The sequence below is a fragment of the Muscardinus avellanarius genome (assembly GCF_963383645.1).
Source record: "Muscardinus avellanarius genome assembly, chromosome: 4".
NCBI lineage: Eukaryota > Metazoa > Chordata > Mammalia > Rodentia > Gliridae > Muscardinus > Muscardinus avellanarius.
In genome coordinates this window covers 122,631,878-122,646,673 of record NC_137789.1, presented here as the reverse complement: position 1 = coordinate 122,646,673, position 14,796 = coordinate 122,631,878, and the positions used below count along the sequence as shown (strand labels likewise).

The 14,796-nt window shown below is 45.4% G+C and overlaps 1 protein-coding gene across 4 annotated transcripts; it reads left to right on the top strand.

The window, feature by feature from the left end:
• Positions 1-1,726: 1,726 nt before the first annotated feature.
• Positions 1,727-13,567, top strand: ACTA2 (actin alpha 2, smooth muscle; the record flags this gene model as incomplete). 4 transcript variants are annotated; one of them, XM_080694494.1, is made up of 8 exons in its annotated part: positions 1,727-1,855; positions 3,218-3,346; positions 4,050-4,160; positions 7,089-7,173; positions 7,552-7,713; positions 8,826-9,017; positions 10,318-10,499; positions 13,424-13,567. In XM_080694494.1, 8 exons carry the CDS (start codon positions 1,727-1,729, stop codon positions 13,565-13,567), a joined length of 1,134 nt encoding a protein of 377 aa, XP_080550620.1. The 4 variants fall into 4 exon arrangements, with proteins under 4 accessions (XP_080550620.1, XP_080550622.1, XP_080550621.1 ...); XM_080694496.1 differs by lacking the exon at positions 3,218-3,346; XM_080694495.1 differs by lacking the exon at positions 4,050-4,160.
• Positions 13,568-14,796: the final 1,229 nt, after the last annotated feature.

The window sequence follows — 14,796 nt, the reverse complement described above, 5'->3', positions numbered from 1 at the left end:
GAGAACTCTGAGCCTCCTTCTCTTTACAGAAGACTTTCATCTAATTCGGGTTGGAAATATGGAAGGAAGCTGGGCATGGTGGCACATGCCTGTAATCCCAGTACTTGGGAGGCTGAGACAGGAGGATCCAAGGTTCAAGACCAGCTTCAGCAACTTAGGCAGACTCTCAGCAACCTCGTGAGACCCTGTTTCAAAACAAACAAGCAAACATTAAAAATGGAGCGTAGCTTAGAGGTATAATAACCATGGTTCAATCCCCAGTATCACAGCAAGGAAGGAAGGAAGGAGGAAGGAAGGAAGGAAGGAAGGAAGGAAGGAAGGAAGGAAGGAAGGAAGGAGGAAGGAAGGAAGGAAGGAAGGAAGGAAGGAAGGGAGGGAGGAAAGAAGGAAGGAAGGGAGGAAAGAAGGAAGGAATTTTGGGTTGGGAGCCAAAGACCATCTGATCTGTGGCCGGTGCTGGGGGCCTCTGCCTCAGTTTCCTGTGTGCCCTTGAACAAATCATTTCCCCTGAGGTTTCTCACTTTTGAAAATGAGAACATTGGGTTGAAAGGTCCTCTAGTAGGCCTTCAATTTTCCAAATTTGTGTTGATATATCTGCCCTGATCTAATGTTGTCATTAGAAATATACTTCAATGGGATCATATATTATTACTTTCTTTAGCCTATTATTCTTATATAAAAACATGCTATTAACCTGTCCTTTCACTTAACTTTCTTAAAAGGCAACAACTATCCTAATACATGATGTGTAATTCAACAGATTCATCCTTGTTTGCTGGACTTTTATCTTAGAGGTGACTTTTATTAATGAAGAATAATTTCAACTCTTAACATTTCAAGCACTTTCTTAGAAAGTGTTGACTCATTTTAATGTTTCTCTGAGGGTAAAAATCCTTAGGATGCCTAAGAGATTTAAAAAAAAAACATTTACATTAAAAACTTAAACATTTTAACACTTCCAAAATTGTATTTGCTGCTCATCTCTCAAAAATCTATCTTTTCAAAAAAAAACTTTAAATATTTATAACATATTTGTAAAAATGTGTTTGGGTTGGTACAGACAGAAAACTCTAGGGACTTCGTTAGCATACGGGAAGCAGCTTGTCCCTGTGATGATCTGGTCTCATAGTCTGCAATTCCCATCTGTGCTCTAAGATCTGCTCATTTATACACATGCACATGCTCAACTTATCTTTAAAGTGCCAGAAAGAACATGGGATGTGCCCTTTATGTGCTGACGGCCAGTGGGATAAACATGGAAGTCAGAGTTCCAGGTTATCAAAAGCTTACCAGCTAGCCCAGCATGGTGATCCCAGTCTCAGAACCCATAATCCCAGTACTTGGGAGGCTGAGACGGGAGGATCACAGGTTGATGGCCAGCCTCAACAATTTAGTGAAAGCCTCAGCCACTTAGTGAGACCCTATTTCCAAAGAATAATAATAATTACTATTAAAAAATAGGGCTGGAGGGTATAGCTTGAGGATGCCCCTGGGTTCAATTCCCAGAACCACTGGGGAAAAAAAATAGCTTACAGCCTAACAGCCTAATAAAATTACTTCAAGAGAAAAGCTAAATGTAATAGGTAAGTCAGGAGACAACCTCCTGCTAGGAACCCAAACCCAATCTGGAGATAGGAGTGGTTAGGTAAGCTCTTGACAAGGCTTTGTTACAGCCAGGGCTGCTTCTTCTCTATCTCCTATAGAACAGTGTGGAACAGCTGCAGCTATGTGTGAAGAGGAGGACAGCACTGCCCTGGTGTGTGACAATGGTTCCGGGCTCTGTAAGGCTGGCTTTGCTGGAGATGATGCTCCCAGGGCTGTTTTTCCATCCATCGTGGGACGTCCCAGACATCAGGTGAGGCAAACTGATTCCAGCAGTGAGAGAAGAAGGCTAGAGCTTAGAGCCCTTAGTGTCCATATGTATCCACAAATTGTTGCTCTCTGTCCAGAAGTTATATACCTTATGGGAAATATGCCTGTGATGGGCTAGGTGTATCTCAGTAGCGGGGTGCTTGCCTAGCATGCATGAGGTCCAGAGTTCAATTTTCAACACCCATCCCACATACATACATAAAGACTGTTTCTTTTTCATATGTCATTTTGTCTAAATATCATCATTATCATCATAATCACTATCATCTCATTATTACCAAAAATACTTGTAAGTTATCCTGATGTATGCTGTAGCTATTCTTTGGGGAAAAAATATTAAAATCAAAGCCCAGGTCACTCAAACTCATAGAGCTTGGTGTTAGATCAAGGCAAAATTGATATCAAATGTAATTTTATATCATGTGAGTGATCAACAAAATATATCTGGAGAGCCATTGAGTAATTCTAGGTAATTTCACACATTATGCATAAAAAGTATTGTTGGGAACTAAATGGTTAAAAAGTGAGTGATTTCATCTCAGAAAATCTCCTTCACATCAGGAATGTATTTTGTGCATTAAGCCTATCTAATTGGTATTTATGGCTCCAAGCTTGGTATATATTTATGAGATTAAGTTATAGAAGCCTCTTCCAATGAATAAAATCAGCCTTTTTGTTGAACTCGGCAACAGAGATATTTTACATAGCCATTTTTTTATGAATTTATAGTAACCGTGATAGTTTTGCAATTCTAAAACAGTCTTTTCAGTTCAATTTTAAAGCCCAATAATAAGATTTTTTTAAGTTACACCTCAATGATTAAAGAAAAAAATTCACTCATATAGTTAAATATATTCATAATTGATTCCTATGGATTTATCCATTAGAAGTCAAACACTGAGTAATCATTTGTAGGTGTAATACTTTTGCTCATAATGATTCATATACATGAAGGTAGAAGAGGGTTAAAAGGACAGTTTAAATGATTTGTAGGAAACCAAATGCTATTTAATGAATATCTGAAATTTCATAGTTCTTTCAACAGCTAAGTTTTAAGTGTCAAACATGTGCCAGGCAGCTTGCTATCATGGCGAACAAGGCAGACACGCTCTCACAGAAACACAGAGGAGAAAAACAATGCAGAGGTGCCTGTACTTGTCTGGAGGCCAGTTCAGGGCTGTTTCCTATCAACTAATGGTCGGGGCTTCCAAGCCAAGGGACAAGGCTCCCATTGCTGGCACTGAAGGAGGAGCCCTCCAGCTCCTTGATGTGACTACATGATTTGATTGCAGTCAACTAACACGTTTTGGGAGAGGGTGACTTGTAATGCGTTAAACGTTTGCAGGGAGTGATGGTGGGAATGGGACAAAAAGACAGCTACGTGGGGGACGAAGCACAGAGCAAAAGAGGCATCCTCACCTTGAAGTACCCGATAGAGCATGGCATCATCACCAACTGGGACGACATGGAAAAGGTACTGGGAGGTGTGCTGCAGGTGGACCGACTGGGCAGAAGGCAAAAAGCAATAACAACAGGGGCCCTGCCTCATAACAACCTGCTGCTGCTGCTGCTGCTGCTGCTGCTGCTGCTGCTGCTGCTGCTTCGGAAATTACTGGCTTATATTGCTCAATTGCACTTTTATTTATTGATGTTTATTCTGCATTTTTTTTTTTTTTTTTTGGTTTTGGGGATGGAAACCAGGAGCATTCTACCTCTAAGCTACAGCCCCAGCCCTATTTTTTTAATTCTTTATTTTTAAACAGGGTCTCACTGAGTTGCAAAGGGCCTCACTAAGTAGCTGAGGCTGTCCGCCAACGGCGATCCTCCTGTCTCAGCCTCCCAAATGCTGGGATTATAAAAATGTACCACCTCTCCCGGCTCCTGGATTCTTACTCACTGAAAAATTCCTGAAATTATTTTTTAAAAGCGCTTGCCTATCAGAGTTTGTGCATGAATTGTGCAGAGGCTCAGACCCTTCCTCGGTGTGAACCCTGGCTCAGGGTACTAATACTTTGTGAGCTTCGGTTTCTGCCACTGTACAAACGTGGCACATGCTGACGATGTCTGACATTTTCTCTGGCCCTAGTTTTGTTGAACCCATCCCCATTTCTTTTTGGCTCTGCAGAGCCCTACAACATCGCATCCTTGCGTTTCTCCCCTGTCTCCCCACTCACTAGATCTGGCACCACTCCTTCTACAATGAGCTCCGTGTGGCCCCTGAAGAGCATCCAACCCTGCTCACTGAGGCGCCCCTGAACCCCAAGGCCAACCGGGAGAAAATGACCCAGGTTAGTATTCACCCCAGCATCTAACACTTTGGGGTTTGGGGAAAGTTCTTTTAGAATGGAACTATGCAGGACAGCAGAGACAAAGGAAATTCCAACCTGCAGTCTACCAAAGACAGACCACTTTCCAGGAACTTGGAAATCTCAAAAAACAGAGACTCACCCTTTCTTTCTTTCTTTCTTTCTTTCTTTCTTTCTTTCTTTCTTTCTTTCTTTCTTTCTTTCTTCCTTCCTTCCTTTCTTCCTTTCTTCCTTTCTCTCTTTATTTCTTTCATACTGGAGCTTGAAGCATTCTGCCTCCAAGCTACATTCTTTTTTTTTTTTTTTTGGTGGTACTGGGGTTCCTGGAAGCCCTTCTACCTCCAGGCTATACTCCCAGCCCTATTTTTACATTTTTATTTGGAAACAGGGTCTCCTAAGCCAGTGCGCGTGGCTGGCTTCAAACCTGCGTGATACTCCTGTCTCTGCCTCCCAAGCGCGGGGATTACAAGCGTGCGCCACCACGCCCGGCTCCAAGCTACATTCTCAGCCCTTTTTTATTTTTTATTTTGAAACAGGGTCTCACTGAGTTGCTGAGGGTCTTGCTAAGTTGCTGAGGCTGGCCTCAAACCTGTGATCCTGCCATCTCAGCTTCCCAAGCACTGGGATTATAGGTGTGCATCATTACACTCAGGAAAGACAGCAATATCTTGATGGTTTTCACATTCTGACTAAACAGTAGCCCTTTAACTCTAGGAGCAATAACAATTTATTAGATTTAAATGAGAAGGGGGTGTCTTTAGGTTTAAAAACCTCTATGGGGAAGTCATTTCAAAATACAGCATATCATAGAGTAGGAATTTTGGTTCTGAAGTCAGGAAGATCTAGGTTTGATTTGTCAGTTATGTAAGAAACCCACTTAATTTCTCAGAGCTTCAGTTCCCTTAGCTATTGGCTGCAAATAATATTAGTACTATTATTTTTCAAAGGATTGATATGAAGACTAGTGATACAAAATTATAAATCTGTCCCATGATGCCTTATATACTAAACATGTAATGAATTGTTATCATAGTCATTATGGTTACCTGTCTGAAGCTCAAGACCTCCCAGCAAGAGACCATCCAATCACAAAACGTCTCTGGTTTGGATGAGTTATTAAGAAGTCATAACATCTAATGTCAACTCCACTTCTCTGGGCTTCCCATTTCACATGCACTATCTCTTTAAACCCCAATTACGTGAAGGAGCAGCTATTATTATCCTGATTATTTAAACAAAGAAATCGAGATTAGGATACATTAAATAATTTTCTCAAGGTCACACAGCTTGGAGAGGCAGCCTGGAGCTGACCCATACTCTTTGGGCCTCGGAGAATCCTGTGTATTTCCTTGGTGCCCACTGCAACCCTGCGTGCTTCTCCACAGGGGAGCCTCGGTGGGTCTGCGGATCACTCTAGCAAGATGATGAGACGGTTATTACTTCTGTGAAAGGAGTAAGGGCAGAGAAATGCTTGAGAATTGTGATCCTCTAGCAAAAGCCAGACATTCTGGGTCACAGACCATGGGGGAGGGTTCTACAGATGGACACAGGAAGTTCCACGAGTAGCCGGAAGGGGCTGTGGCTATTAATTCTGTCCTGAACTGCAGGAGCAGGTGCCCTGCCTTTCACAGGTGGCCCTCTGTTTCAGAATGCAGCTCCTGCCTGCCAGGAGCCAGCGCCCCCACTGCAGCTAAAGTGGCCTGGTTTGGGGGTGGGGGGCACTGACTCAAGTGCTCCATTTAAAAAATGGAAAAAGCCAGGTGTGGTGGCGCACACTTGTAATCCCAGTACTTGGGAGGCTAAGACAGGAGGATAGCAGTTTGTGGACAGCCTCAGCTACTTAGTGAGGCCCTCTGCAACTCAGTGAGACCCTGTTTCAAAATAAAGAATAAAAAAAAATTAGGGCTGGGGCTGAAGAATAAAAAAAATAGAATACATAGAAAATAGAAAAATTAGAATAAAGAATAAAAAAATAGGGCTGAAGCAGAATGCCCCTGGGTTCCATCCCCAGTACTGCAATAAATAAATAAATAATAAAAAATGGAAGAGAAGGAGTAGAACTTCAGACATTTTCATCCAGTCTGAGCATCAAATTTAGCTGGATGTGGTAGAACACACCTGTAATCCCAGTACTTGGGAGGCTAAGACAGGAGGATCACAAGTTTAAAGGCTGGCCTTGGCAACATAGCTAGACTCTCAGAAACTTAACAAGACACTGTTTTCAAAATAAAAAAGGGCTGGAGGTATAGTTCAGTGATAGAATATACTTGGGTTCAATCTCCATTCTCTCTCCTCCTCTTCTCTTCTCTTCTCTTCTCTTCTCTTCTCTTCTCTCTCTCTCTCTCTCTCTCTCTCTCTCTCTCTCTCTCTCTCACACACACACACACACACACACACACACACACACACACACACACAGCATCAGGTTTACAAGATCCCTTTTTTAATACCAGAGGACTCAAACCCTGGATGTCTATTTCCTTTGGCTTTACTGTTGTTAATAATAAATCTTAGACTGTCTACCCTGGGCAAGCCTGAGAGCCCATCTAGTCCAAACTCCTTCTATGTGCACAGGTATGGACTGAAGTGAATCCCACATCCATCCGTCAGCTCTTAGTTTGGTGAATTCCCTCAGGTCACATTCAGACCAGAGCAGGACCAGAGCCAGAGCCTGACCCTGCTTCCGCCTGGCCGGGTCTGTGCATATACACTGCCTCCTTCCCTCCCCAGCTGGTCTCCCCATTCCCACAGTCGTCTCTCCTCTTTTGGCAGCTGGGGCTGCCTGGGCTCTCCTCTACCGTGGTCCCTGCCCAGAACCAGGCAGGCCCACCTGTGTCCATCAGCACAGTGTGCTCTTGAGCCCGCAAGACCGGCCGCATCACTAACTTAGCTCTTGGGATTGCTTTGCAGATCATGTTTGAGACCTTCAATGTCCCAGCCATGTATGTGGCTATCCAGGCAGTGCTGTCCCTCTACGCCTCCGGACGCACAACTGGTAGGTTGGCTGGGAGAAGTAGGGAGTCTTGGTCGAGTGAATGCACCCTCAGCTATGGGATTTGATGGTTATAAACATGTAGTTGGTGACAGACAAGGTGGAGTTAAAAATGAGATGGCTGAGCCTAGCTCTAAAAGTTCTTCCCCTTTCAGGATAAGCCCTGGACCTCTTATTTCCAGCAGGACTTTTTCTATGGTTTCCTTCTTCCTGTCTTTGTCTTTTCATTTTCCCCAAGCCCTGGCCCACCTTCCTTCTCTTTCTTCCTTTCAAGCAAAAGGCTTAGAAGTTCCCCCTCCCCCAAGGCTTCCTTCTACCTCCTTCAGTATATAACCACATACCAGCAGCTGTGGTGACTTGTATCCTGCCCATGGTCCCCAGGCATCGTGCTGGACTCCGGAGATGGCGTCACCCACAATGTGCCCATCTACGAGGGCTACGCCCTGCCCCACGCCATCATGCGTCTGGACCTGGCTGGCCGCGATCTCACCGACTACCTCATGAAGATCCTGACCGAGCGTGGCTATTCCTTCGTGACTACTGGTGAGGCCCGTGGGAGACAATGGGAGGAGGTGGGGCAGCATGTTGCCCGTGCAACCCTGCAAATCCCCAAGGGGATGCTGGGGTGGAGACTGGCCTCTAGCAAGGCCTGATTCGGTACACAGAGCAAAACAGTTTTGTTTTGTTGTTTTGTTTTCTCTATGTGAAATTACAAAATGATTGGACTATTCCCTTGAGGAGAACAGTTATCGTTGTCTAGTGTCATGAGTTAGCCAGCGAACAGTTTTTAACCTCCATTATCAAATCGAAAAGAGGCTAAAGGTAGAAAGGTGTGGGGATTGGCAATCTCTGGAGGTAAACCTAGACAAGACTTAAGTCCCAACATTTTATCCACTTGCTATGTGACCTCGGACAAGTTAACAAATCTTGCTAAGTCACTGTCTCTTTATCTTCCAAATGGAGGTAATCACAAATTCCATCTCTCATGATTGTTACGAGTATGACATAATACCCAGCGCAGATAAAGCATGCGATCATTGCTAGCTCTTATTAATACAAACCCAGCAGGCAGTGATTTCTGTCTGTGGGTAGAGCTGGTGCTTAAGTGGGGCAGCGCCAGCCTTTTCTAGAAACAATAGCCTATCCTCAGTGCCCGTGTCCTCAGGGCAACCCTACCAATTTGGCATCATCCAATTGCATTTGGTGTCTAAGCATGCCTAAGGCTTATTCTAGGTTCCAGGTTTGAGCCCCGATGAGGTTAAATTCTCCTTTTGCAGCATAGAATTGAATTCATTCCATCCCTGCTTCCCACAAAGGATCCCAAGACACCTCCGTAAGGTTCCTGGGGCTCAGATGTCACCACTAGCTTAGAGTGTGAGAGGCATCTGCCTGTCCATTTCTTCCACATCTTTCCCTTGCAGGCTTTGGGACCAGGCTGGTCCTGAGGCGATACCCATCTCTTTCTGGAGAGTGGAAACCATGCTGAGGGTTTGAGCCATGATCTACCTGGACCAGGCACCAAGGATCTCTGAGGCTTTTCAAAACTGTGGGCCCCCTGAGGAGCTGGTTCAGCCAAATACCAAAGCGGGGGTGGATGGATCCCAGGCGCCCGTGCCAGCCTAACACACACCCTAACATCTGTGTCTGCTTGACAGCTGAGCGGGAGATCGTCAGGGACATCAAGGAGAAGCTGTGCTACGTTGCTCTGGACTTTGAAAATGAGATGGCCACTGCCGCATCCTCCTCCTCTCTTGAGAAGAGTTACGAGCTGCCCGATGGGCAGGTGATCACCATTGGCAACGAGCGCTTCCGCTGCCCAGAGACCCTCTTCCAGCCATCCTTCATTGGTAGGCAACAAATGTCCCTACAGGGGGGGTGCCCTGTTCTCCTGTACCCAACCAACCCTTGGCTCTAGTGCCCTCTGGATGCACAGACATGTGCCAGGGGCCCCCAGACCAGAAGCATTTCTAAACCAGGGAAGGGAAAAAGAGTCACATTTTCCAGATGAGAAGACATAAGAAGACCAGGAAAGGAGTTTTCTTTTTCTTTTCCTTTCTTTTTTAATTGGTGCATCATACTATGCAAAATAGTGAGATTCGTTGTGATGTATTTGCACATGCACATAACATAATTTGATCTTCCTAGGAAGACGCTATCAATGCTGCAGTCTAGCCTGAAGCTCCCTCAGTATATGGTGAAAAATTAAATATTGCCTGTGCTCAGAGCCAGTGGAGACACTAAGATGCAGTGGGGGAGGGGGATGCGCTGAGTGCTGAGAGTTTGGGAATGGTAAGGGGTATAAATAAAGACAGATGAGCATGGAGAGGGGGCTTGTCACAGAATTGTCACCAACAGAGGCAGGCTCTGAGAGGGGTGAGCTGCGGTTTAAGACATTGTTCTTCTATGAGCTTGGGAAAGTCACTTGATCTCACAAGCCTTTTTCCTCATGTGTAAGATGAAGACTGCAATAGTAGCCATGAAACAGGGTGGCCATGTAGAGCCCTTAGCCCAGCGCCTGGGAGAAACAAACATTCAATAATTAGATGTTGGTAGTGATTAACAATTCAGAGCTATTATTATTACTATTAGATCACAGTGCTGCAGAAGGGGAAGGGTCATGCCAAGGGTTTTTTTTTTTTTTCCTCCAAAAAGCTCACTTCAAAAATTAACAAGAAATTTAAACAAAAAATATTATCAAGATTTTAAAAAAGAAAGAGTCATTGCTAAATAGGATGGAACACTTTCCTGATGACTCAGCATGATTTAGCCTGGGGAAGGCAAGGCGGCAGCCACAAAGTAAGGGAGAATTCTGAGCCATGGCCATGATGTTGACGAGGTGTGGAACCTTCCGCAGGGAAGGCTTTGCCTCCTGTTTAAACCGTTCATAGCTTGGAGGCCACTTAGAAATCAGTGCTAGCGTGCTTACCTAGAAGTACTACGGCAGGGACAGCTTCCGATTAAACGGGAGGCAGGGGGGCATGGAGCATAACAAGGTCCTTTTGGTCTTTCAGACTGGTGGCTTCTAGATTATTCCACCTGCCTAACCTCATCCAGTGACAGATCATCCAGTTGCTCCAGTCTGGTCTTTCATGTCTCACCTGGGTGTCACCCCTACCCCAAGGACCATGGCCTGTGTCTCCTTTTCAGGGATGGAGTCTGCTGGCATCCACGAGACTACCTACAACAGCATCATGAAGTGTGACATTGACATCAGGAAGGACCTGTACGCCAACAACGTCCTTTCCGGGGGCACCACCATGTACCCCGGCATTGCCGACCGGATGCAGAAGGAGATCACGGCCCTCGCGCCCAGCACCATGAAGATCAAGGTACTGTTCAGTGACAGAGCCCCTGGCTACACTGCCAGTGGTGTCAGCCTTATAACCAGATGTGCAGGGCTCTTCCAGGGCCAAATCTTGGTCGCGTGCGATCATGGCTTCCAGGACTAGGCAGTGGGTAAAAATCTACCGTCGTGTACTTATAAGTCAACCCAGCTCCTAAAAGAAACTGTGTTATTATTTATATATTATTTGTACTAAGGATTGAATCCAGGGACTTTTTACCTCTGAGCTGAAATGCATATATTTTGCATTTTTTAAATTTGGAAACAAGGTCTCTCTCATTTGCTGAGAGCCTCTCTGCATTGCTGAGTCTGGCCTAGAACCCAAGGTCCTCCTGTCTCAGCCTCCCAAATACTGGGATTACAGATGTGTGCCAACACATCTGGCCTGGAACAACATTATTTTTACAAAATTTGGTCTATACTTCTCATCTATACGGTACTTTCAACAGCTGCAGTTGAGGTCAACAGATCCAACTCCCCGTGTGTCCAAAGCTCTGTGTTGTTTCTGTCCGTTGCAAAAAATAGCATATCTCGTGTCAAGAAGGTTTAAAAAAAATACAGAAGAGCCAGACATTTCGGAAGCAGTTTAAACCCTGTAGATTGAGTAGCTCCTCTGATTTCACTGCTACATGTGGCCGCCTCTCGGTGGCCAGTTATTGGAATTCTCCCTTCATCTCTCTGTCTGGCACACCTTTGAAACAGGGGCTCAAAAGCACGGAGCGACTCCAGTGTGACCACGCTCGGTCCCTGAGCCACCCAGGCCCCTGTGCGGTTTGAGTTTCGAGTTCCAAGCAAGGGAACTTGGAGATTAAATGAAGCTAATTCCTTTGGAGGGAAGCATCCCTGTGGCTGGTGACTTCTCAGAGGCTCTCGTCACTCTCTGAAGTCAGAAGACCACGCTGAGACCCTCTGACCCACGTCACAGGAGGCCAGGGAAGGGGCAAGTCTAACACTGTTCACTGGGGAGAGGCAGTCCAACAAGCTGCCTGTAATTTGCACTCCCTCCTCTCTTTTGCACAGCGTCCACAGGTGCCATGAGAGAGCGAATTAGACTTAAACCTACACGTAGGCTCTCTGCGTCTCTCCAAGATGGGCTGTGGGACTTCAGGACGAGAGGAGAGGGACTGGTCTCAAAGGCTTGTGCTTCTTGGATGTCTCTGTGCTCCGCTCTCACCCCCTCCTACTCCCACAGGGGAGGAAGCCATGCAGCCAGCGGCTGGGGCACGCAGCACAGTCACCCACTTGGGGGTTGGACAGAGAGACTGTAGCTGGGCTTGGGCAATTCCTAGTTCTCCAAATCTGACTTCTCATAGAAATAAATGTGGGACTCTGCCCCTATTCCCCCTCCCCAACATGGCGAGGGTGTAGAAAGCCGTCCAAAACGGGGACGCTGAGGTGATACGTTAGGGAAAAAGGACACCGGATGCGGGGACCTATGGGAACTCCCTGTATTATCTGGCAGCTTTTCTGGAAATCTAAAATCATCCTCTTTAAAAACAGTGTATGTCTAGCTGGGCGTGATGGCGCACGCTTGTAATCCCGTGCTTGGGAGGCAGAGACAGGAGGATCGTGCAGGTTCGAAGCCAGCCACTCTGGCTTAAGAGACCCTGTTTCCAAATAAAAAATATAAAAATAGGTCTGGGGTATATCTTAGAGGTAAAAGGGTTCCATCCCCAGACCACCCAAAAAAACAACAACAACAACAACAACAGTTTATGTCTAAAAAACAAAACAAAAACACCTGAGGGAGGCCAGGTTTGAATATTGGGCCTGTTACTGCTACTACAGGTTGGGATAAGTACTCACATCTCTCTGCCTCTAATTCCTCATAGACCATATGGGAGCAATTTAATACTTACTCTTCAAGGTGATTGTGAGAATTTAATGAGATAATACATGTGTAAAGTGCTTAGCACTGTGCCTAGAACACACTGAAAGCTCAGTAATGTCAGCTATTTTTATTAAAAAATAAATGCTCAGCGAGGCGTGGTGGCGCACACCTGTAATCCCAGTACTTGGGAGACTGAGCAGAAGAATTGCAGGTCCAAGGGCAGCCTCAAGCAACTCAGTAAGGCCCTCAGCAACTTAATGAGACCCTGTTTGAAAATGGGAAGTATAAAATAGGGCTGGGATAGAGCTCAGAGGTACAATGCTCATGGAGTCAATCCTCAGTACAAAAAAAAAAAAAAAATTAAAAATGCTCAACCAGATCTTGGTGTTAAACAGGAAATTAACACTGGAACTGTAGTTTCAGAAACAACCTATCTATTGACCAAAGTGTCCTTCTCCACCCAAGACTCCAAGCCCAGAGTAGAATTTGAAATTGCTGAGCTGTAGCTATTTGAGTTACTGAGGGTGAACGAGACCCCTGACTGGACTCGCTCCTCTCTGAGCCCAACCAGTCCCTTTACCTACTGAACGTGACCTTGAGTGCCTGGCCTGTGAGCTGGATAAGGGCAGCTTAACAGGGACTCGTCTCAGGGGCTTGTTCATCCCACCTGGGACCCCGAGCCCCTTGAGGGCAGTCGGAACCTGGGATTCAGTGGAATCTCAGAGCAGACAGACCAACTGGCATAGTGAATCTGGGCACCATAGAAATGTCTTTGAAGGCATTGGTATGTATTGCTACAGAAAGCGTGTGTCACGCTGAGCTCTGAGGCACAGCTATGGGAATCAGAAGCCTCTTATGTTGAGGCCACCAAGGGCTTAGGGGATAACGCTGAGTTTGGGCAATCACGTGGCAGAGTCGTCATGGGTGGCTTGGAATAATCCACCACCTCTTCACAACCCCTGTTCATCGATAGCGAAGAGTGTTCCTGCTGCACAAGAAACGACCACCAGGCTCACCCACTAGGAACACCCAGGCGCGGCGCACCGCGCTGATGCCTTCTTTCTCATCCTCACCCGCAGATCATCGCCCCTCCCGAGCGCAAGTACTCTGTCTGGATCGGCGGCTCCATCCTGGCCTCTCTGTCCACCTTCCAGCAGATGTGGATCAGCAAGCAGGAGTACGACGAGGCGGGGCCCTCTATTGTCCACCGCAAGTGCTTCTAGAACACCTCCCCGCCGGCTGTCTGTCTCCAGCACACAACTGTGAATGTTTGGTGGAATAATGCCTTCAACTTCTTTCCAGATCATTCCTAGCCAGAGCTCCGACTTGTTACCTATGTGTTTTTTAATAAATCTGAAATATGCTACCCATAACTGGTGGCCTTGGCCTCTGAGCAACACCCCCCCCCCCCCCCGTGAGGCTGACCTCACTCCTTGGGGCTTGGCTCCCTCTAGTGGCTCGTCTGGGACATGGCCGGATTAGGATGGCTTGTGACACAGGCGACGGGTGGAAGAATTGGTTAGTAGGGAAACTTCACCTAAATGTTGTAAAAAGGAAGAATTTGAGAATGCCCAGGAGATTAAAAGAATAAAAATCAGATTACAGGGTGTCACTGAAAAAATCCACACTGACATTACAACTTGCTGAATGATTATATCATTTACACTCTTGTAATCCCATGCTAGTAACCTGTTTGACGAAGACAAAAAGTACAATTTCATACGCAAATAAAATTTTATAAACAATGATTATTTACTAAAATTATATTTTATATTAATACACACATATGCATGCATATCCACATGTAACTAATATAAAAGGCATTACTTTTAATATATGTCATATATTAAACTTTTTATGTGCATTTAAGGAAGGCATAACTTTTAAGTTTATTATTTTTAAACAATTTTTTAGAAACACTACTTTAATTTGTACTACACACTTAGATCATCTGTTTTTCTTCTTCTGATTAGTATCTGTCTCTAAAAAGGATACTATGTCACGCCAAAGGATGGGAAATATAATACTTTCCAGAGACCAATACTGTGCATCATCTTTAAAAGGTTCTGCACATATCACCTCTCATTCATTATTCTGAATTATGTGGGAGAAGTATCATCAGCCCATTATGTAGATGAGGAGAGACCAGGGTCCAGCTAGAAATGCAATTATATGGGAGAGCCACCAACTTCAAATGTTCCTGTTCCCATCTGACCCGAGAAACACAGAGATGTTTAAAAAAAACAAAGCCGGGCATGGGGGCGCATGCTTGTAATCCCCTTGCATGGGAGGCGGAGACAGGAGAATCGCGAGGCTGGCTTAAGAGACCCTGTTTCCAAATAAAATATAAAAAATAGGTCTGGGAGTGTGGCCCCGAGGTAGAAGGATTCCATCCCCAGTAGAAGGATTACAACCCCCCCCAAAAACCCCCAAACAAACAAACAAAACAAAA